Source organism: Mesoplodon bidens (genome assembly GCF_964165515.1).
Source record: "Mesoplodon bidens genome assembly, chromosome: 3".
Classification (NCBI taxonomy): domain Eukaryota; kingdom Metazoa; phylum Chordata; class Mammalia; order Artiodactyla; family Ziphiidae; genus Mesoplodon; species Mesoplodon bidens.
The window spans coordinates 67155561-67179559 of record NC_138178.1 but is presented as its reverse complement, the minus strand read 5'-3'; the positions used below and the strand labels follow the sequence as shown (position 1 = coordinate 67179559).

The following is a 23999-nucleotide window of genomic DNA, read 5'->3' as shown; positions in this document are numbered from 1 at the left end:
TGTTGAGGATTTTTGCATCTGTGGCCATGGAGGTTATTGGAATGTAGTTTTCTTTTTATATACTACTGTCTTTGTCTAGTTTTGGTATCAGAGTAATGCTAGTCTCATAAAACAAGTTGGGAACTATTAGCTCCTCTTCTATTTTCTAGAAGAGATTGTATAAAACTGGTAATATTTATTCTTTAAATGAACCTATGAAATCATCTGCAGCCAAACATTTCCTTTTCAGAAGTTTATTAACTATAAATTCAATTTCTTTAATAGTTACAGAAAACAGAAATAAATAGGTTTGGGTAGCTTGTTGTTTTTGAGAAGTTGTTCCATTTCATCTAAGTTGTTGAATTTATGTGCATAATATTGTTTGTAATTTTCCCTTTTTTAACTTATAAATATCCTGGAGGGACTTTCATGATATTCCCTTTCTTTTCAGACTCAGCAATTAGTGTCTTTCTCTTTTTTTTTTTTTGGTCAGCTTTGCTAAAGTTCTATCAATTTTATTAAAGTTCTTTTAAAAGAACCAGTTTTGGCTCAATTGATTATCCCTGTTGATTTTTAGATTTTAATTTCATTGGTTTCTGCTCTTACCTTTAGAGCTTCCCTCCTTCTGCTTGCTTTGGGTTTATTTTGCACTGATTTTTCTACTTTGTTCAGGTGAAAGCTTAGATTATTGATTTGAGATCTTTGTTTTTTGTAATATATGCATTTTGGGGCTATAAATTTCCCTCTAAGAACTGCTTAGCTGCATACAACAAATTTTGATACGTTGCATTTTTATTTTCATTCTGTTTAAAATATTTTCTAATTTCCCTTGAGACTTTCTCTTTTACCACTGAATTATTTAAAAGTGTATTGTGTAATATGTTTTTGTTGTCTTTCTTTACTAATTCTAGTTTCATTGCATTATGGTCTGAGAACATAATTGGTATGATTTAAATTATTTAAGATGTGTTCAGTTTTGTTAAGGAGTAAGCATATTGTCTATCTTTGTGAATATTCCATGTGCATTTTTAAAAGACGTGTATTCTGTACTTGTTAGATGGAGTATTCTGTTGATGTCAGTTAGATCCAAGTGACTGATGGTTTTGTTCAGATATTCTATACCCTTGATGATTTTCTGTCTACTTGTTCTTTCAGTTACCAAGAGAGAAGTTTGGAGCCCTACAATTATACTTGTGGCTGTTTCTGTTTCTCCTTTCAGTTTTGTCAGTTTTTTCTTCTAAGTATTTTGAAGTCTTACAGTTAAATCCACGTTCATTTAGGACTATTCTATCTTCTTACTGAATTTTATCCTTTTATCATTATGTAGTATTTCTCTTTATCTGGGGCAATTTTCTTTGCTCTGAAGTCTACTTTGCCTGATATTGATAAAGTTTCTCTAGTTTTCTCTTGATTAAAATTTTCATGATCTGTAATTTTCCATCCTTTTACCTTTAACCAACCTATATCATTATATTTGAAGTGAGTTTCTTCAACACAGCAAATAGTTTTTATTGATTCTAACAATTTCTATCTTTTAACTGCTGCATTTAAACAATCTGTATTTAATGTAATGATTGACATTCTTGAATTTAGGTTTTTCATTTTATTATTTGTTCTCTTTTTCCCTTTGTGTTTTTTTTGTTCCTATGTTCCCCTTTCCTTGTTTCAGTTATTTGAATTTTTTAAGATTCTATTTTAATTTAACTTTTGTGATTTTAACATCTCTTCATATAATTTTTAACTGGTGGCTCTTGTAATTACAATATACATACTTTAAGCAATCCCTTTTGGAATTCAAGTGAAATTCAAAATTCTTGTCACAATATAGGTCCCTTATCTTCTCCTTTATGTTATAATTTTCTTATGTATTGCATCTACATACTTTAAATACCCTACCAGCCAATATAATAATTTTAATGTGAGTTTAAAAATATATATTAAAGAACTCAAGAGGAAAAGGATAGTCTGTTAATATGTATGCAGATCATGACTCTTTCTGTTGTGCTTCCTTCATTTCTGATATTCCAACATTTCTTCTGGTATCATTTTCTTTCAATCTGAACATTTTCCTTTAATTTTTTTAGGGAGATTTGGTGGTCATGAATCCCCTTTTCTTCATCTGAGAATATGTTTATTTCACCTTTATACCTGAAGGATATTTTTACTGGATATAGAATTCTAGTTTAACATCCTTTAAAAATCTTGTTTCCCCTTCTTCTGGCTTCCAGTGGTTCCTGATGAGAAATCTACAGTCATTTGAATTATTGTTCCCCTGTTGAGAGTGTCACTTTTATCTGGTTGCTTTCAACATTTTTCCTCTGTGCTTATGTTTCAGCAATTTGATTTTGTTGTGTCTGGCCATGGGTTTCTTTAGGTTTATCCTCTTTAGTTCTCTGAGCTTCTTAAATCTATAGGTTTGTATCTTTGCACAGCTTAGGATGCTTTCAGTCATTATTAATTTAAATATTGTTTTTCTTTTTAGGGGCACTGTACTCTTTCTCCTTCTGGGACCCTCATGACATGAGTATTACACCTTTGGCATTGTCTGACAAGTCACTGAAATCCTCATTTTGTCAATCTTTTCTTCTCACTCTTCTTCAGATTGGGTCATCTGTTGACCCACCTTCAGATTTACTGCCCCTTTTTCTTTCTCATCTCCAATCTGCTGTTGAGTCCACTCAGTGAATTTTTTCTTCCAATTGTTGTATATTTAGGTTCTAAAATTTCCATCACTTATTGGAGCATTTTCATAATGACTTCTTTAAAATCTTTGTCAGATAATTCCGATATCTACCAACTCAGAGTTGGTGTCTTTTGATAGTTCTCTTCCTTGGGCATTGAGATTTTTGTGGTTCTTCATATGTCGAGTACATTTGGATTGCACCCTGGACATTTTGGATCTTATGAGACTCTGAGTCTTGTTTATAATCTATGAAAAATGTTGACTTTTTAATTCTTTCAGGTAGGTTCATACTGTAAATTTCAATCTGCTTTCTCTGGGCTGTGGTTTTCAAAGCCTTTGCTGTCCTATTTGGCTAAGCTTCACATTATGCAGTCTGTGACCTGGGCAGGGGTCTCTTCAGTAAATCATCAGAGCCTTTGGTGTACTGATTAGGACAGATCCACGCATGCACAGCTCAGAGTTGGGGAGAGGGGAGTCCAGGAGTTCATAAACAACCTCATGGGATTGTTTTCTGAAGCCCTCTTTTTATAATCTTCCAGGTACTTTTTGGTTCCCTGGGATTCCCTTTTCTGTCCTCCAGCCAGAATGCACCACTGTGCACATAGCCCTGTCCTGCACCCTGCTCATGCAGGACTTGTATATGTTTTATATTGTCTCCCCTTCAGACTGCAGTATCCTGTTGGTGCAGCCAACCCAATGCTTCTTTTTGATTCTTTTCCAAACCCTAGCTCAGTGCTGACCACTTGGGGCTCTGTGTACCTACAGAGCCAGATCCAGGAGCAGAGGCACGGAGCTAAGCACTTGTGCCTCCAAACACCCCCAGGGGAGGCATTCCTGCCTGGAGCCCATGACGTGAGTGCCCAGACCTGAGCCATTAGCAGGCGGGGAGCAAAGGCCAGCCCTCGTGGGATGAGCACTCACACCATTTTCCCACACAGCCTTTGACTGGGAGCTCATGCAGGGAGGGCTGGCCTTCTTCGAGGATAAGAATTCCCTAGAGATGGGGAAGAATAGCATCATCAGGCAGGAATTAGAGTCATGTCGTCTACTGAGCACATGTGTTATGTTATGTTCTGCGTCAAGCAGGGCCGCAAAGCTGTCCTTATCATGGTCAATGACAGAAACCTGAGTTTCAGAAAATTAAGTCAGTTCCCAGTATCCCACAGCCCAGAAGAGACAGAGCCAGGATCTGAACTTGGAACTGACCACAAACATAAACCCATGCTCTTATCAAATGCAAAACAGGCGTGAAAAGCAAGAATCAAGAACTTATCCTGAGATTTGTGATGAAAATAATCAATTTTGTTCTTTAACCTTTTATAAAAGAAAAGCTTACTTGCTCACCATTGGATGAGACAGGTTATGGAGGCTGAGAGGCTGTTTGAACAAAGAGAAAAAGAGGCTGAGAGAGGGGGGCCGTTTCAAGGACTCTTGGGCAGCCCCCACAGAGTGACTGACACCCCAGGCCCCTATTTCTCTTGTGTGCTGCTCATTTTGTAACTGACTTTCCATAATTTCATTGCTGTGTCTACATAATTTCATAATATGTTTGCTGCCTTTCTTTTTTATTGGACTTTTTCAGAAATAACTAGAATCCTAAATGGTTACCTGATGTACAGTCTCAGAGATATGAACTTAAGTCAGTCTTTTAAGGAAAGGTGAGTGGCATGCCACTGCTGGGAGGTGCCCACCCCGCAGGGTCAGGGCTTGGCCCCTTGTGGAAAAGGAGGCTTTCTTACAAATATTCCTCAAGGTGCTGTGACTTTTACCAGTGAACCAAGCAGGAAGAATGTTTGTTCACCTAACGAGTTCTCACATTTGCAAATGTGGAATCCAGGTCAAATTTTTAAAGACATTGCTAATTGAAAATATGATTGAAGCCAGCTCTTCATCTGTCAGGAGCCTTCCCTGACCTTCCTGTTTAAAGCAGCCCCTTTTTACTACTATGCTTATTAACACCTGATAGTTATTTGTTTGATCATCTGTTAATTGTCTCTACCACTTAGACCTGCATACATGTGCACACATGCATGCGTGCGCACACACACACACACACACACACACACCTAGCAACAGTGCTATACCCAGAGCAGATACTCAATAAATATTTGTCACACAAATGACCCCAGCGTATTCGTTTTAGGCAGTGAAATGAGTCCTCACCCCCAGGCTACCCTGGCCACTGTTGAGAAGCTCCTGTCAGAGCCCAAGACCCTCTTTGTCCCCTCAGGGGTGCCACCATCCTTCCGTCCTGGATCCCCAGGCCATAGCGTTTAGCAAGGCCCCAGCAGCCTACACTGTGCCTTAGGAAATCTTTTTGAAAAGCTTCCCGTCTGGGCAGACACAGTTCCTGACTGGATACAAAGGCCCACAGCAGGGCACCGGCTGGCCTCAGCCCCTGTGAGCCCCTCAGGCTGACTCTCCAGCCCCCCTCTGCACCTATGTGCCAGCTCATCAAAGATGTCGTCATGGCTCCAAACCCTGCCTGGGAGAAGGGGTCGAGTCCCACCACTGGCAGAAATGCTGCCGTGCAGCTGTGAGAGGGGAGGAGACCCACATACTATGATGGAGGCCTCTCTGGGATGTACTGTTAAGAGGAAAATCAAGGGTCAGAATAGCCCATGTAGTGCCCTGCCTTTCACCTAGAGGTAGGGAGAGGGTATGTGTATAGAATCTAAATATGCACATACATTCATATTCCTATATATGTGCGCATATGCACACACATACAAACACATATATGCTTAAATTCTTTAAATTTTTATTGAAATATAGTTGATTTACAATGTTGTGTTGGTTTCAGGTGTACAGCAAAGTGATTCAGTTGTACGTATATATATATTCTTTTCCAGATTCTTTTCCGTTATAGGTTATTACAAGATACTGAGTATAGTTCCCTGTGCTATACAGTAGGTCCTTATTGTTTATTGATTTATATATAGTAGTGTGTATATGCTAATTCCAAACTCCTATCACTCCCCCTTTCCCCCTTTGGTAATCATAAGTTTGTTTTCTATGTCTGTGGGTCTGTTTCTGTTTTGTAAATAAGTTCATTTGTATCATTCTTTAGATTCCACACATAAGTGATATCATATGATATTTATCTTTCTCTGACTTATTTCACTTAGTATGATAATCTCTAGGTCCATCCATGTATGCTTATATGTTTGGATGGGAGGGTACACCAGAAACTGATAACTATGTCACCATAGATAATCACCATGGGTTATGACTCTACAATTTATCATCCAAATTGGTACATTTAGAGGAGGGAGAGTGGCCACTGGCCATTGGTGCCCCATAAAGCAGGACTTTCCTAAGCAAAACAGGAGGTGTGGTCACCTCACCTTGGGGAGGGGGAGAGGGAAGTGTCCTGGGGGGCCTGCACCCAAGCTGCGCCTCTGTGCGGCCAGGTGACTGCCCTTGGGCAAGACCCCACCAGCTGCCCAGACCGCCTTCCTTGTCCATGACATGGGCTCTTGCTGGGGTGGCCTCTAAGGCTGTGGCTGCCGTTTAAGCCAGGACACCCCCAAATCTGCACTGTGCCTTTTCATTCCTGCCACCGACTTCCATGCCATCTGGACCTCACTCCACCGCTCTTGCTTCTTGGTCCCACCAGGATGGGGGGCCTGGCCCAGCCTCTGTCCAGGTCACCCCTTGTCTTCCTCAGGGGGTTTTCACTGGGTGGGTGGGGTATCCCTATGCTCCTGATTCCCCCTCCCCAGGTACACACTGAAGAAGAGGGAACAGGTGTGTTGTGGCCTAGAGCATGTGAGGAAGCTCTCAGACATGCCCAGATGTGAGGATGAAGCAGTTATATTGCGTGTTAGTCTTCTTAACAGTCAACACCAATTACTAAGTATTTTAGGGATTTTAAGTGTTTTTTCCCAGAGGCAAGATCCTATTTACAATCCCGCATCTAGCATTTGCTCAGTAAACTCACAGGAAGATGATGTTCACGTCATCTTCTTGGGATGAGAAGTGGAGGTTAATATTCAGGACTGGTTTTGCTGGAGCTGATTTCTACCAACGGGCTCCATCACAGTAACTCACATGCGCAGGTCACTGTTCCAAAGTGTCGTCCCAGTCATGAGCCCATTTGCCCCTCAGAGGAGCCTGAAGAGTTGTCGAGCCAATGTTCCAGCTTGCGTTTAATGAACAGGAATAGTCACTGAGGCTTTTGAAGCACAAGGACATGGCTATGGTTTTGAAGGGAGAGCACAGAACCAGGACCCACCCCCAGTTCAAATTTGCTCCCTGCACCCCGGGAGCAAGGAGCTGGAGCAAGTAGGGAAGGACATTGGGATTCTCCAGCTACACTCAGGGTAGAGCTGGGACCCTCTCTGCAACCTCCTGGGCCACTGAGCAGAATCACAGTTGACTTTTGGCTCTCATGTTCAACACCAAAACAAGAGTGAAGAAAGGTCGCTCTGCTCCAGGCTCATCTCCATAACCCCCTCCCAGTTGGGCCTATACCCCCATCACTGCTGCCCATGTCTGGCCATGAGGCCTCCAGATGTATGTGGTGAAGCTGCATGCTCCAGCCCTAGCACAGATCTGGGATGGATGGACAGACAGACAGGTGAGCGGTGGATGGGTGGGTGGATGGATGGATGGATAAATGGATGGGTGGATGGGTAGATAGGTGAATTGATGGACAAATGGCTGATTGGATGGATGGATATATGGGTAGGTGGATGGATGGATGGGTGAATAGATAGACAAATGGATGATTGGATGGATGGATGGACAGGTGAACAGATGGATGGTGGGTGGATGAGTGGATGGAGGGATAAAAGATGGCTGGATGGACAGATGTTACCTGGGGGCCTCTGCAGTGCCTTTCATGGTGCCAGCTTTTAGCAAGTACTCAATAAATATGTGCTGTTTTTTCAGTTTGAAATACAATGGCCCTGCTTTGAGTTTTGCATGAGCAGAAAGCCATGCCACTACAGTGGTGCCTAATACTTAGTCAGCCATTGCACCATGGTTGTTGTGGGTCCCCTCTGTGTAGCTGGTCAGATATTTTTCTCTTGAGTACGCAGGCTATAAGTCTGTGTTCTGTCTTCTCCATGCTGCTGCTTGTCTCGTTCAGCCATACACCTGCCTGTGAGCACTCACTGTGTGACAGGGGTGAGTGAGCATCCGCTCAGAGCCCTTGACCTCACATACCCTCTGAGCTGTGGCTGGACAGGATAACTACCCAGGATGTTTGGGAATGCTCACCCGAGAGCACTGTGTTAGACTCGGCATGTGTGTATGTATTTAACACACTCCTCTTCCACTTCCCTTCCCTCCCTGAAAAATTCCGTCCTAAATCCATAGGTTCATCAAAGCAAGGTGGGCACCTGCAGTGGGCAGAGTGGGGGGTGGCAGGACACAGAGACCAAGATCAGGGTGTCAGAGCCAGACAGAGTGAAGAGGGCAACTCAGGGGAAGGGAAGCAGCATTGGTTGGGGGCTGTTTACATACCAGGATCAAATAAGGAAATAGCTTAAGATTGGTAGAAACCAGGTTTCTCACTTTTGGAGAAAGGAGTTACACGTAGAATGAACTCTGGGTGTTAGACTGGAATTGGGAGTATCAGAGGACTCAAAGTTTCAGATAGATAGGTGATAGGTAGATAGATAGATAATGGATGGATGGATGGATGGATAGATAAATGACAGATGAAAATGTCTGTGTACACATGTGGGTGTGTACACACGCATGCACACACGCGTTCCCCAGCTCTACTTACTGAGTCTAGGAGCAATGACATCAGCAATAATCATATTTTGGCTTCTAAACACCATTATCCACTATCTTAAAAAAAAAGAAAGAAAGAAAAGAAAACAGGAGAAATGGCTGAATCCAGGGCTGAAGCAGAAGAGATACAAGATGAATCTTGTTGACTGAAAAAAAAAAAAAGCACAACCTAAAAGTTGAGAGTTATGTTTTATTCGATGGACAGAACTGAGGACTTAAGCCTGGGACACAGACTGTCAGGTAGCTCTGCGGGACGGCTCCAAAGAGGGAAGGAGGGGAACCAGGATATATACGCATTTTTGTATCAAAGACCGGGTGGTCAGAACATCAAAAGATTACTGTTAATTCAAGAAAACCAGACATCTCAAGTTAAGGAATTTAGTGCTTTTCTGTGTATGGGAAGATGCAAGAGTCTGGGCTCACTGAAATCATTCCTGTCAATATGTACCTCAGTTCTCTGGGGCCAGTATCCTGTGTTTTCTCATCCTGAGTCCCCTCAGTGTGCACCTTCAGGGGTGGCTGCCACAGCTGACTGCTAGATGGGGGGGGGCATCCTGCTTGCATCCTGAGTTCCCTCAGGGCTCACCTGTAGGGCACCTGTAGTGGCCGATGGCTGCAACAGCCTTTGTTTACTGAAATGGCAGGCGGCGTTTTTAGTTCACAACCTTGACCATCTTCTTGTGCTGGAAAGCAAGGATGTGCTCTAAAAAATGACAGGGGCTGTCACACAGACACAGATCCCACTTGAACAAGCCCCACCAACCAGGGCGGGTATCTGAGCATCAAAATAATCACATGAATGGATTATAACCCAGTGAATCAAATAGAAGCCTGGAATCCAGAGGGATATCAGTAAATGTATCAAGGCTTGGTGAGGAGTGGAATATGTCTGTAGATTCCAAGTTCCTCCCCATAAAATTCTTATTAATTACGGAGAGGAAGTGAGCAGCTCTGCAAGGGGGAGCCTGGCCCATGGCCACGAGAGAGATCCACCCAACTGGATGCCACGAGAACGATGCAGTGTAACCCAATTTGCTCTGATTGTGAGGAAACACACACCCAGACCATGGACATTCTACACAATACTGGGCCTGTGGTCTTCAAAACAGCCTAGGTCTTGAACGTCAAGTACCCTGAGGAATGTTCCAGACTGAGGACGGCTAAAGAGACACCACAGCTGAATGCAGTACACCATCCAGAACTGGGGCAGATGGCACGTGGTGACTGGGGTCTTTCACGGTGACAGATGCATTGTTGCATTCGTGATTAGACGAATTCCCAATTCTAATGGATATGTAGGAGAATATATCTGCAGGAACGTAACCCCACTCACAGGAAATGCACACAAAGTTCTGCCGGGGTGATGGGATTTCAGGTTGGCAATTTACTTTCAAATGGCTCCGAAGGAAAAACAAGTTATTTATACTCTGCAAATATTTTGTGAGCATTTAGGTGCTGCCAATTTTTTTGAAGTATTAAAATAAGGTATATTGAGTCACCAAAAAAAGAACAAGAAAAAACTATTGGTACAATAACAACAAAACTCCCCAGGTGATTATGAGGCATCCCCAAGGATTCAGAGCCTTTGTTTTAGAAGCCACACAAGCAGTTGGCTGCACGCTATGTACATAGAACCCTTTCCCCAGGCCACCCCACCCCAGAATTCTCAAGCAGGGCCACACTTGCTAACTCTGCCCCACCTGCTCAGAGACCACCCTCAGTTAATTCTGGGTGCCTCGCCCCATTCGAGTGCCCAAGAGGCCCCATCAACCTCGGGGCACTGGCCTTCCTCTCTCCATGCTTCTTCCCTTTGAATTGGCCTGGTTGTTGAGAGACATCAAGGCTACAGTTCTCTGCCCATGTCCTAGAGTCATGAGTGATGCAGGTTTTGGAGCCCACTCTTCCCCTGAGCCTCGGAGAAGAGCCAGGGGATGGCTGGGGAGGGTCCGAGTGGCCTGGGTTGGGCATTCTGTCACTCCCTCCACTACCGCTCAAGGTAGCCTTCTTACCACCATCTTCAGTCGGGGTATCCCCTAGAAAGGCCCACAGATCTTGGTAGCAGTGGACCCACCGGCCCGTCAGACGTGCCCAGGCATACCTGCCCCCCTGAGGGTAAAGCTTCAGCCTAAGCTGCTGGATGTGAGCATGAACCCGAGGGGGAGCCACCATGCCTCTTGCCCCAACTGCATCCTTGTCAACCCGCCCAGAGAACCAGCCCCCATACTGTCACACACTCTGGGCGCCTCTGCCACCAGGGAGACTGCATCGTAAAGGGAGCTGGCTGCCCACGTTGCCAGGTTCTCTGCCTCGACTTCTCTCCTGAGACCACCCACCCCAGGGTCAGGGTGGAGAGCTGGGTTCAGTGTGCTTGCCAACATCGAGTGGCGTGGAGGGGGGCCGTGGCCTCAGATGGCTGCAACGGCCAGGGTCCATGCAGGGAAGGGCCACAGGGAGGTGTTTTGTCCTCCACTCCCCGTCCCGACTCGCTCCAGTGACAGGCTTGCTTCGCTGTGTCCCCAGCATGGACAACGCCGAAGACCCCGTGTACGAGAGTCTGGAGGAGTTCCACGTTTTCGTCCTTGCCCACATATTAAGGAGGCCCATCGTCGTTGTAGCAGATACGATGCTGAGGGACTCAGGCGGGGAAGGTAAGTTTACTCAGAATGAAACAGATGTATTTTATTCATCACCCAGAAAGCGTAACATCCCGAGTAAGGAAGGGACAGTCCAGCGTAATGGCTGAGCCTCCAGAAGGACACAGAGCCTTACTCTGCCTGGACAAAGATCTTACTTCTCCTCGTTTCTCCTCGACTCCACATGTTTCTTGCTCCTCCCCGTAGAGAAGGGATTACTCTTTTTTCTTTTTTATCTTTTTTTTTTTTTTTTTTTTTGGCCACACCACACGGCTTGTGGGATCTTAGTTCCCCGACCTGGGATGGGACCCGGGCCCTCAGCAGTGAAAGTGCAGAGTCCTAACCACTGGACAGCCAGGGAATTCCCAGGAGAGATTACTCTTAGCCGTCCATCCACCCTGTGTGTCCACAGCAGGAGAAATGTGGCTGAGTGGGGGAGGCGATGAACCCCGAGGGGCTCTGGGCCCCACCCGTTGCCCACACCCTCCAGCAGTGCCGGCCTCATCCCAGGGCCACTTGGCCACTCAGCCACTCCGCCACTCCAGTCCCCTCCTGCCCCTCGCATGGGTCTTAAAGAAGAAACAAGAAAGGCAGAAAATGCAAAGTCATCCGCAAGGCTGTGATGGGACCAGGGCTGGGGGAGAAGGAGGAAGGGATGGACGGCTTCCCAGGGCCGGTACCCGCCGCACCGCCCGTCACGTGCACCCTCGCCCTCGGCCAGGCCACCACCTCCCAGGGTAGACACTGCTTCCCGCTTTACAGACGACGAGCCCGAAGCCCAGAGAGGCCACACAATGTGCCCCCGCCCTCGGCTGAGGCCTTGAGGAAGCAGGGTCCACCCAGGCAGGGAGGGCTCCACGCGTGTCCTCCCTCTAGCCTTTCTGCTGGAGCACACAGGGCACCATGCTCTCTGAAAAGGAGGGACAGAGGAGGGGCCAGGATGGTGGACGGACCAGGAAGGTCACCCTAGTGTAAGTGCCCTGCCTCTCGTGGCTGTGGTTACCACAGAAGGCAGGGAGCTGGGAGTACCTTGGTCACTCCCAGTGACGCAGGCCTGCCGGGGTCTGCAGCTCTCTGGATGCAGAGCCCGGCCTCCCATCGGGGTCCCTGTACTCATCAGATCCCACAGAGCTGGGTCCACACTTCCTTCCCTTGCACCTGTCCTGGAGGGTGCAGCCCTCTCAAAGGTGGACCCATCCTGCCTCTCAGCAGAGAGGCGGGCAGAGCCATGGTCACTGATATAGACAAAGCGAGGGTGGGGAGGAATCCTGAGCTCATCAAAGACATCCCTGACGTCGACTGTCCTTTCCTGCCACAGAAGGGCAGTGAGTCACTGAGTCTGAGGCCAAGAGGCAAGGTTCTTTGTAATTAAAAAACAGATGCCATGTCAGGGCAGGTATTTCCAGTATTTACTGTATTTCAGTGAGGATTTAGGCTTTTTCCCCCGTTTGGTAAGGAAATGAACAAGGCTGTGTCCCGGTTGCTACAGGAGCTGATCCCCGTCCCTCATTTCCCATCTGACTCACGACTTGGGCCTGGAGTGCTCTCATTGAGCTTCTCAAAACCTAGAACAAATAAGCTGTCAAGCAGCACATATGTTGTTCTGTATGCAGATGCTTTCGTGAACACAGGAGAGGAATAAGTACATTCAGGAAAACACGGGTTTCTAGGTGGCCATCAGCACACGTCCTGGCTGACCATCTGGGGTGGGTGTTTTGATCACCTTGGCGGGACTCAGGGCAGCAGGCAGGCCCACAGGTCACAGCAGAATCCCCTCAGCCCTGCTTGTTCCTAGGGTGCAGCTTGACAGGGACAAACGAGCCAGGAGGACTCTGCCCAAGGAGGCAGGTGGAGCAGGGTGCCCTGGTCAGGTACAGGACTTGGGGTCTAATGGGCCTGGCCCCTGCGAGCCTGGGCTTCCTCATCCATCGGTAGCAAGCATCACCTAGCTCCCAGGGCACTCCTGCCAGGTGGGTGGAGGCTCCTCTGCTGTGGAGTAGGTGACAGATGACAACACCCGGGGCTGCAGCCTGAGCCCGCCCACCCTTCCCTCTGCCCTGTCACCTCCCCCAGGATGGTGAGGGATGCTGTCCACGTCCCCTCCAGCTCCACATGCCCTCACCCTTGTTTGTGTCTGCAGCATTTGCTCCAATCCCCTTCGGAGGGATTTACCTGCCCTTGGAGGTGCCTCCCAACAGATGCCACTGCTCACCTCTGGTTCTTGCCTACGACCAAGCGCATTTCTCTGCCCTTGTGTCCATGGAGCAGAGAGACCAGCAGAGAGAACAAGGTACGCCCGCCGCCACCTAACAGTGCAAGGTGGGGAAGGGGTGGGCCGGGAGGGGCAGGAGGTGGAATATGGAGACCTCCCTGGGAAGCGCACTCAGCAATGATAGGTTTTGCCTAAAACTACCATATGCATGCAAAAAAAAAATCATTGAAAATAATGCCATTTGCAGCATCATGGATGGAATGGACTTAGATTATCGTTATCATAGATTATCATACTAAGAAACTTAGATTATTATACTAAGTGAAGTCAGACACAGACAAATATCATACGATATCACTTATATGTGGAATCTATAAAAAATGATACAAATGAACTAATTTACAAAACAGAAACAGACTCACAGACAGAAAACAAACTTATGGTCACCAAAGGGGAAAGGGGAGGAGGGAAAAATTAGGAGTTTGGGATTAACATATACACACTATTATATATAAAATAGATGAATAACAAGGAACTACTGTATAGCACTATACTCAATATTTTCTAATAACCTCTAAGGAAAAAGAATCTGAAAAAGAATATATACATATATATGTATAACTGAATCACTTTGCTTGTACACCTGAAACTAACACAACATTGTAAATCAATTATACTTGTTTTTTAAAAAAGAAAATAATGCCACAGACAACTTTTAATTTAAAATATGAAGCAAATTAATAATCAAGCCACCCTTAAATAACTTTCACTGTGGTTGCCTTTCACATGTACACATATGTTATATGGATGTAATTGAATCTCAGATGTAATTTTTAAAAGCCCATCTACTTTGTTAGACCAACCAGACGATCAAAATATTAAAACTCTGGACTAGTAATAAACTTACATTTAATAAATAAATAATTAAAAGCCCGTCTAGTGCAGAGAGTCAGCAAATTACAGCCCACTGCCTGTTTGTAAATAAAGTTTTATCGGAACACAGCCACACTTGTTCAAAGACGTATTGTCTGTGGCTACTGCTTTTGTGCCCTAACAGCAGAGTTGAGAAGCAGCCCCAGAGGCTGTGTGGCCTGCAAAGACTAAAATATTTACTAATGAGCACTTTACGGAAAATGTTTGCCAGCCTCTGCTCTAAAGTAGTAAGCTTTTGAATCAAAAGATGGATTTTTCCATTCAAATCATTACATGGGAGTTTCCTGCCAGGAGCCATTTCAGTGCTACAGAGAGGCTTGCTGGGCTGGGCCCACAGGCTGTGCACTGCACAACTCCAACCACCAGTCACATAGACGCATGTGGGGCCTGTCTTCAGTCAATGCATTATGTGTCTGCTGTGGAAATGGTGGGATTTTGCTTGGAATGTTAACTGCTGATGGATGTGTGACTAACTGAGCAAAGAAAGGGAAACTCATCCTTTTTCACTTCTGCATCTGGTTAGACAGAGAACTCCCAGGATACTAAAAGAAGGAAAGAGTGACCAGTTTCAGGGTCCCTGCCATAGGATGTGGTCCCAGGAAATCCATGGCAGCTCATCCTGTGGTGATGTGAGTCCAGAAGTAGAGGGAGCAGGGCTGCCACTGGCTGTAAGGGGACTATCGCGTCCTTTTCCTGTGCTATTTACAGACATCTCACTTTAGCCATAGAAGACATGTTTCATCACTAAGGCTTGGTGCCATTGGCCTTTTCTGTTGTCTCTCTGCGTTTTGGCCAGTGAGAGCTGGCACCTCCCTCACGGCTTCCAGCTCTTCTCAAAGCTCACCGCGGCTCTTGAGAGACAGGAGGGCCCTTTCTCTGCAGCCTCACGCTATCAGCAAGTGATTGAAAAGACCAAAAAGCCTTTCATTTAGAAGCCAGATGTTGGCCATGAATATTAAGAAGAAACTTAATCAGGATAGTAGGTCAGAGGCTCCTAACTGGGCAACTCAGGACTTTGGCTTCTATAGAAGAACTGTACAGAAAAAACTGAAAAAAACTATAAAAGAAAGGTGAAATAATAAAACCATTATATAAAGGTGAAACATTTTAGAAACAATTAACATATCGAGTATAAATTTTGGAGAATTTGAATACAATTGGCTGTGTTTCATTTAGAAATTTTTAAAAAGAGAGCCCTTCTAAGGACCAGGGATCCAGGCCAGGTGCGGGGCCTCTCATCCAGTCTCCCAGAGACTCTGTGGTCAGGGAGAGATCAAAGTCCCAGGGCTGGCATCTCCAGTTGCTGAGCAGGGCCTTCAGAGCCTGGCTCCCTCCTCACAGAGGCACTGAGCTTTCTTTCAGGCCTTCCAGATACTGCTTATGGATGCTTTCAAGGCCAATATGAAGGTGCTCTTCAATAAAAGGACAAATGTGGAGGGGTTACCGCCTAGCAAGGGAGCGTTGCAGAGGTGCAGGTGGTTTCTTTCACCTCTAAAACTTGTTTTTCCCGTAAGTGGATTCTGGTCCCAGTGTGGGTTCTGAGAAGCTGTGTTGTGGGCTCCTGCAGCTCCGCCTGCTGGCTTGCTCCTAATAGCAGTGTGGTCCCTGCCTCCACAGCCCTCACGTGACCAATGTGCAGGGCTGCACGTTGACCCATTCAGTCCTCACGACCATCGCACAAACAGAAGCAAAGCACATGTAAGCGGCTCCCACTGGCTGGGTAACCTCTGTGCTACATGTCAGGCCCTCACACATTGGGAAAGAATACAAATGTTCTGCAGACTTTGAGGCTTTAAGTATTGCTACCGACACATCCCCTGTGCCACCCTCACTGAGCTGGTGGGTGCTGGTAGGCGCAACCCTGCTTCCTGCTCCTCCCACTGGCCTGAAGTCCAGTGGTCCTGCATGCAGTATTTGTTTGGGGAGCTGAGGGCCCATTCAGTGAAGCACCTGTTGCATCCAGGTTTGGGGACCCAAAGATGACAGTGTCCTTGCCTTGGGGCCCTTAACACCTTGTAGGGGAGACAGGCAACCCCATCAAGCTACATACTATACAAGGCAGGATGTTTCCCGAGCAGGCACGAGCTCCATTCAGCAGGGGAGCAATTATTCTGACTGAGAAGAACAGACAGATAGACCTGAGCAGAAGGGCTGGGCTGATGCAGGGATGTTGCTCGTGGGTGGCTGGCATGTTGCTGGTGTGGCCCAGCAAGCACATGTCATAGGAGCATGACGGCATTGGGCCTGGGTGCTGCCGTGTCCTCACTGCGTGGCCCGAGGGGCGCCATGTGCCCTCCCAGCCTGTCCCCTTATCTGTTGCCTGTAAAATAACACCCATCTCCCTGGAAATGAATGCTTTCTCCTCCCCTTCCTCACCCTCATTCCCTTCCCCCTCCCCTGTCCTCTGCCCTTTCTCTTCCTTTCCGCCCACTCTCCCAGTTGGTGTCTTTTCATTTGACATATTTAAGGACATCACCACTTAATTATGAAGTGACCACCATGGTCACTTCCACACACTGAAGTCCTCAGTCACCCCTGGGAATGTCATTGCCTGTCCCAAAGCCAGGCCTGTCCCCTGATCCTTAAATGTTGCTTCAAAGATAAACCTAAAGGCCTTGACTGGCTCCCTTTCTGGCCACCATTAGTGCCCAGCATCTCCCTGAAAGGACCTGCCATGGGCAGGAGGAACAGAGCAGACATTGTCCGTGGAGCCATCACCAGAGGAAGCCTATCCCGGGGTTCCTGTGGGGCACTGTCCTACCTTCCAGCCTGACGGTAGAGGCTGTTGGGGGCTTTCTGCAAATACCAGATCCTAGCAATTCTGCCATTGTTACCCGGTGGTTGAGGACGGTGGGGAGAAGCTGAGAAGACGTCAGGAACCTGCTCAGGGAACAGACTCAGCCTCTCTTCTCAGCCTTTATGATGCCAAGAAAATGGAAGCAACCACAGAAGGCCATGATATTAGCCCCCAAAAGAAGATAGTTCAGAATAGCATTGGGCTGCAAGGGGCTCAAAGGAGAAAATGGCTGCTGCTGCTGCTTCTCTAATAGGGAGTCCTGAGGTAGGTGGTCCAGGGCTGGTGCATCAGCTCTAGACATTCTCAGGTACTCAGGCTCCAGCCTCTCCCTGCTCCACCATCTTTATCGTGTGGTTTCAGCCTTATGGTCATAGAACAGTTGCTGCAGCTCCAGGCATCACATCCGTATTCCAGGCTGGACCAAATGCCTCTCTTCTTGAAACTTTGTCATTTCAGTTGGGAAGAACACCTTCCCTCAACTCGTGCTGGCATCTTACTAAGGCTGAGCGCCATACTTGCAGTTTCCCGGCTCCAGAGCAGCCTGAGAAGCCAGTGCAGTGAAGGAAGAAGGGGGTGAGGTGGTGGGTGGGTGTTCAGTGAGCCAGCTCTGAATCAGGGAGGGGATGTGATGTTTCCAGGCAGCTCCATCTGGACTCTCCTCTTTATTTCACCAGCAATGACCACTCATCTGGGGAAGGGCAAAAGTGCAAAAATGAGTTATTTACCAACTTAGGCCCTCATCTGGAAATAAAGCACGTTGGCTGTTAGGCTCTCAATCCCCTAAAAAGCGGTGGTGCATGAGGCTGTCAGTGCGGTGCTCCTTAGGAGAAAATCCATTCTCTTTCAACACAGAGAGAGAAGCAGCCTTGCTTTCAGGGCCGCCGTGTACCGCCCGTGGATGTCAGGTACCGGGCTGCCCGGGTGAGGGTGGCGCATGTGCCTTGCGGTCCTGGCCGTGGCCACGCCCCCACAGGAGGACGAGCCGGGGCAGGGGCGGTCCTGCTTAGAGACAGACCTGGAGCCTCGCGGCTGACTTGATGGCACGTTCCTGTGCCCCCCACATCTAAATGCCACCAGGAAGTTTCATGCTCAGAGGCTTTCTCTCCTAGAGCCCTGGTTTTGTGCCAGGAACCCCCCACCCCAAAGCGGGCAGGAGCCTTCTGATCCTGCGGAACTGAGACCTCGGCCTGGCCCGGGGCTTTTCACTCCGCCTTCCAGAAAGTCTCCAGCTCTGTGCCTTCAAGCTGTGTTGCACTCTGCCCCCAGGGAGCCTCCCAGGAAGCTCTGTACAGACACTAAGGTCACCACCCCCATAGCATCCTTGCCTACGAGGACCACGGATGCTCAGTGAGAGGAAAGGTAGTGGGAAACCATCCTCTAACTTCCTGCCCTTCCCTGCCGTGTGGGGCTTCCATCCGTTCACAGGGCTTCCTGGTTGCAGGTTAGAGCCCCTTCGACCGCAGGTCACCAAAACCCAACTCGACATGGCTAAGACAGGAAGAGGGCTGGTTGTCACACACACCCACACTCTCAACATTGTGGGGCAGGCAGACCCCCGGGGCAGGTGGGGTGTTTCAGGAATGTTGGAGATGACCAGGCCCCTCCATCCCGCCTGCAGCCTCCTCACCTTCTGTTCCAGGCAAGCCCCTGCCGCCATCCCCTGCTGCAAGCAGGTCCTGTTTGCCCCCAAACTCCGGTGTCTAAGAGCACGGCCAGATCTGGGGCAGGAAGTATACACAAAGATCCTATCGCATCTTGTCCTGGAAGAAACAAGGCATCTTCAAAAGACCGCGAGGGTAGTGTCAGAAGGGCTTCTGGGCTGATGGACGAGGCTCCCACAGGACAAGAGGGTCAGTGAGGACCATCACTGGAAGGAGTAGAAACATGATGAAGTTGCTTCGGTCCATGAATTCATAATGATGCTCGGGGAAAGCCTCCCTCATCAGCTCTGCAGGAAGCTCAGGTCCACCACCTTGGAAACATAAAAAGCAGGAAAGTATCAGGCGAGATCCTGCGTTTCCTTGGTGAACTAGTGACAGGACCTTTCTCTGAGTTCAGGTACCCTGGCTTGTCATGAAGGGAGAGGTGTTGGTAAGGGCTGAATTCATGTGTTGAAGAGCTAACCCCCAGGCCTCAGGCTGCGACTGTATTTGGAGATGGGGTCTTCAAGGGAGTAATTAAAATACAATGAGGTGATTAGGGTGGACCCTCATCCACTGTGACTGGTGGTCTTATAAGAAGAGGAGGTTAGGACACAGACACACACAGAGAGGGGATTGCAGGAGGACACAGAGAAGACAGTCACCTGCAAGCCAAGGAGAGAGGCCTCAAAAAGAAACAACTCTGCTGACACCTTGTCCTTGCACTTCCAGCCTCCAGACCGTGAGAGAATAAATGTCCACTCTTTAAGCCCCTCACTCTGTGTTCCACTGTTATGGCCGCCCGAGCAAACCAATTCAGACAGAATGAGAATACCAGGTTATTGAAGCCCATGGGAATGAATAAGAAACTGCCATATTTCTCATTATTTCTGGCTCAGTTCATCATTGTCACCTTCTTGACCAGCGGATGCTGCGTTCAGATCCATCAGGGGCCTGGTCAGAGTGTGTGAGCTCCCCACCCCTCAGCAGCTCATGCGTGGGGGTCCTGGGACCTGTCGTAGCTGGTGGTGGATTTTTTACAAAGTAATATTCTGCAAGCTCTGTAGATCCAGGTCCCAGCAGGTGTTTGGAATGTGGCTAGTCTCACAACTCCTCTCCAGGGGAAGGGGTGGTCCCACTGGGAGGCCCAGCAGAACAGCAGGACCACTGTATGCATGGTCGAGAGCCCCCAAAACCTGCTGTGGGTGCCAGCTGATCTGAGAGCAAGGTCTGGGTCTGGGGATGAGCAGCTGGCCCGTGGTCCAGGGGACAGGCTGCGGGTGGGCTCCAGCTCTCTTGTGTACACCCACACGGGCCTGAGCCACGGGGAGGTTCATTCAACAAGTATTCACTGTGACAGCACACTTGTGACAGTGACAGTACCGGACGGCCCACACCTGGCATGGTAAGAGCTTGGAGTTGAATTCCTTCCTTCCCGGGGTCAGCCAGGCCTCAGGCATGGGTCTGAGCAGAGCTGAGTCTCACCAGGTGAGCTGGGCCCCAGAGACAGCTCATAAGTGGCCATAACAAGCTCTGCTACCAGGTGCCCCAAACTCAGGGACTGGTGTCCTCAGACTGGAGGCCTTAGGAAGGAGGGCCGGGGTCGGTGGGGCTCTTTGTCATGCACCTGCTGGCCCCATTGGTTCTCTTGCCTGCAGCCCTCCTTCAGTGCAGCAGACAAGAAAACAGAGTCCCAGCCTGTGCCCTCAGCTCGGCTAGGAGAGGGACTAAGAAAGTACAGTAACACCAGTTTCTAGGATGGAACCGGGCATCATTCTCTGAAGCCAAGATAAGAGACTCTCAGACCACAGCTGGGCCCAGGCTCAGGACCGAGCCACCAGGCCTGTGGTCTCAGAACCTGGGGAGGAGGCAGGGGTGTGGGACACAGAGCATCAAGGCCCAGGGCACCTGCTGGTCCCCCACTGCCGAGCAGAGCCGTCACCCTGCCCCAAGCAAAGGACACCTTGTGGAGGGCGCCCCCCCACCCTGGACCTCCCAGCACCCTGGGATGGAGGCTGACAGGTACAGTCATCACAGGCCCAGAGAGAGCAGCTGTCTTGTTCTTGCATCTGAGAAACGATGTTCTGGGAGCCTCAGAACGAGACAAAATGTGTTGTAGGATGTGACATGGGACTGCCTTCTTCCCACCACTCCCTTCCTTCTGCTTGGCCCAGTGCGTCTCACGTGAATGTGTCCAAGCTCCTGGCGGCTTAAAAATTCCATAAGGTGTCCTTTAAACCTCTCGTCCTTCCCTGTGTTGAAACTATGTTGCGAAAGAACCCACTGCTCCCTTACAGCTCTTTCTGCCTCCCTCGCCGCCCGTCACCCACCGCTGCTGAGGTTGGCCAGCTTCTAGGAAGAACCCCGCTGTGTCCTGCAGGCTGGGGTGCCCGTGGGGAGAAGGCAGGGCTTGCTTGCAGTGGGCAGGCTTGGGCTGGAGGGATTGGTCAGGTGTGGGCAAGCTGAGTGGGCAAGGCTTTGCCAGTGCCTTTTGGGACTTTTTGTAAATAACAGTTACCCGTACTTTCGTGGTAACTTCCAGAGATGATTGATGGTCCCCTGCTTTCTCCACGGGGAGGATGTTAGTCCTTTGCCCCCAGGACACCTGGACCCTAGTTCTGCAGCTTGCAGGAAGGATCCTCCCATGCCCACAGCATGCTGCCCGTGGCCTCCCTGTGCCACGTCCTCAGATGGCGCTGCAAAACTCAGACCTGGGCTGAGTCTGCACCCCACAGTCACGCCAGTACCTGCAGGCACTTCCTGTGTGCAGGCCTGGTCTAGGTCCTTTCCAAGGGCAACACTTGACCCTCTGCATGTTCTGTGCCCACTTGACAGAGGAGGACACTGAGGAAGGAGGGCCATCCCCAGGGAATGGTCACAGCTGGTGAAGGGTCACTAGGGCAGGTTAGTAGGGTGGATGGTGCGACTTCCATAAAGGAGACTTGGCCAAAGAGGGTGATAATCAGGGAACAGGCATCTCCCAGAGACAAGGTCCGGGAAGTGGTACCCAAGCCAAAGTTTGCTTGGGATATAACGGCAACTCACACCTGGTGACTTAGGGACCTTCAGGATGGGAGAAGGTGGGGGAGGGGTGCCTCGCTTCCTGGGAGATGTTAGTACCATCTGTTTCTGTTCTTTATAAATATATATATATATTTTTTATATATATAAGGTAATGATTTCAATAGCTTTTCCTCCTAAATGCAAACAGCCTGAGAGCCTCTGGGGCACATCCAGGGGCCACATGGGGGTCAAGGTGCCCTCACGGTGTCCCTGTGCCTTCCCTAGGGGTTCCCGCTCAGGTGACCCAGAGAGCCGTGTTCTGCAGCCTTTAAAGAGCCAACTGGTCACAGACGGAGGAGGGGATGCTGATGTGAACAAGGGGCTTGGACAGTGATGCCCACGCAGCTGTCAGTCAGCTCTGAAGGCTGAGACCGACATCCACGGATGATCACACCAGAGTTTGTAGTTTATTTACTGGAAACAGACTCAACACACCCAAAATGTGATATCTGAAAAAAAAAAAAAAAGTTTTTGCAAGAGCAGCCTGAAACTTTATCTCTTGCCACTTAGAAACAACACCCCACGTTTACAAAACTGAGCAATTTGGGAATTTTGTGGAGCCAAACAGAATAACCCCACACTACAGGACATGAACTCTGTCTTCAATCTGTATTTTATGCACAGCTCATAGTTACATTAAATACCAATCTATATTTTATGATTTCCCGAACCACATATAATGTGACATTTCATTTCCAGTCTATTTGATGACAAACTGTGCTTTTTCTTACAGGATTGATTTATAATAAACAGCACCTATCTCCTATTAAGTAGAAATTGGTGTTAACAGGCTATGAATATTATTAAATATTCCATTTAAGTGGATTTTATAATATAATTTTGTTAATATAGCTATCTAAAATTTTTACTTAAAAATCACTTCTTCATCGTATTCTAATCAAACTGGCCCATCTGTGGACCTGTCTGAATACAATAATGGGAGGAATTACGTACCAACCCACCTGTTACTGGACATTATAAGAATCAGATGAACTCATGGTAGCAAGAAGGCTTGTAGAAACCAGAAAGTGCCTAAAAAATGCAAATTCCCTGCATTGTCTTTGCAATCAGCCTCCTTCCTCTTAAGCCACTTTCTAGGCTTGCAGTTTGCCACTAAAAGACACACTCGGCGTGGGCGTGCAGAGCCAACTTGCCTCCCCGCGTGGTCTGCAGGCAGCCTTGCTGGACCGCTCGCCCCGTTCCTTTGCTGCTCCTGCTGTAGCCTCGAGCATGGCCCCTGGAGGCCTGGGCCACACGTGCAAAGGCCCCTCACTGTTGGAGAAGAGGAAGAGTCTCTCGGGGCATCCAAAGTCTTAGCTCAGACCCTGCACCCTAGGGCCTAGGGACCAGACAAGGGGTGTCATCTTTGACATTGTTGGTTCTTGACCCAAGAATATCTCGAAGGGCCCCTATGTGACCAGGAGCCATGTGTGGAACTTCAAGGCCATGAGCTCTGTCCTGGCCTTGCGGGGGGATGCGAATTCAGAGAGCTGGGTCTTGCTGATCAAATGCCCAAGAGTCCAGTTGTCCACCAACACCTGTGTCACCCCAAGGACCATCAGGTCTGGAGCCTGAGACTCAGTTCCAGAGGGATGCCAGCTGTGCTCAGCTACACGGAAAGAACTGGCCAAGGGTCTTTCATGAGGAAATTGGGGCCTGGAGAGATGAGGGAGCAGGAGGCACAGACACAGGCTCCTCCAGGCCTCCCCAGGGTGTCTAAGCCACAGAAAGAGTGGCCCCAGGAGCACCCCCAGCCGCCATCTCCCCCACTCCTGAATCAGCCCAGCCCCCATCTCCATATGAAGTGCCGTCTTTCCCTCAGGCTGCCCCAGGCTCCCCGTGGACCTGCAGGCTTCTGATGGGTGGTGTCAGAACAGGACACGGCCTTCATCAATCCTCCTGCAGAAGAGAAGGGAAACAAAGCCCCAGGCACCTGTCCTGCCCCCTGGACATGGGGAGGAAAACTCTTGGTCAGCCAGCACTACAGCCTGCTTCTGCTCTCCGAGAAGCCCCCCTCAAAACCATCCCCCAGGGCTGCGTCTGATGCATGAGAGGACATGCATCCAGAAGAAATGGCCGGCTTCCTGATAACCTAAGTCCACTCAGAGAATTGTCTCTGGGGACGTTTTTCTGGGGAAAGGGTCTGTGGGAAAGAAAGCATCCTGATCAGAGCCTAGTGGGTGGTCTGGAGCGTGAGGCCATGGGCAGCTCGTCGAGCAGGAACTCACCACTTTCCTTGCGTTTGTGGAGGGGACAGGGCTGCCATTGCTTTGCACCTCGAGGTCTCATGAAGCAAATCCTCATAAAGCAA

General features: G+C 48.5%; 1 protein-coding gene across 1 annotated transcript in view; it reads left to right on the top strand.

The window, feature by feature from the left end:
* OTUD7A (OTU deubiquitinase 7A) overlaps positions 1-23999 on the top strand; it is a gene marked incomplete at its 3' end in the record, with an annotated part of 366278 nt that overhangs the window by 329655 nt on the left and 12624 nt on the right. The window contains exons 10-11 of the mRNA XM_081228494.1: positions 10931-11058; positions 13184-13333. Coding sequence (XP_081084620.1) covers positions 10931-11058; positions 13184-13333 — 278 coding nt within the window. The remainder of the gene's footprint in view (positions 1-10930; positions 11059-13183; positions 13334-23999) is intronic.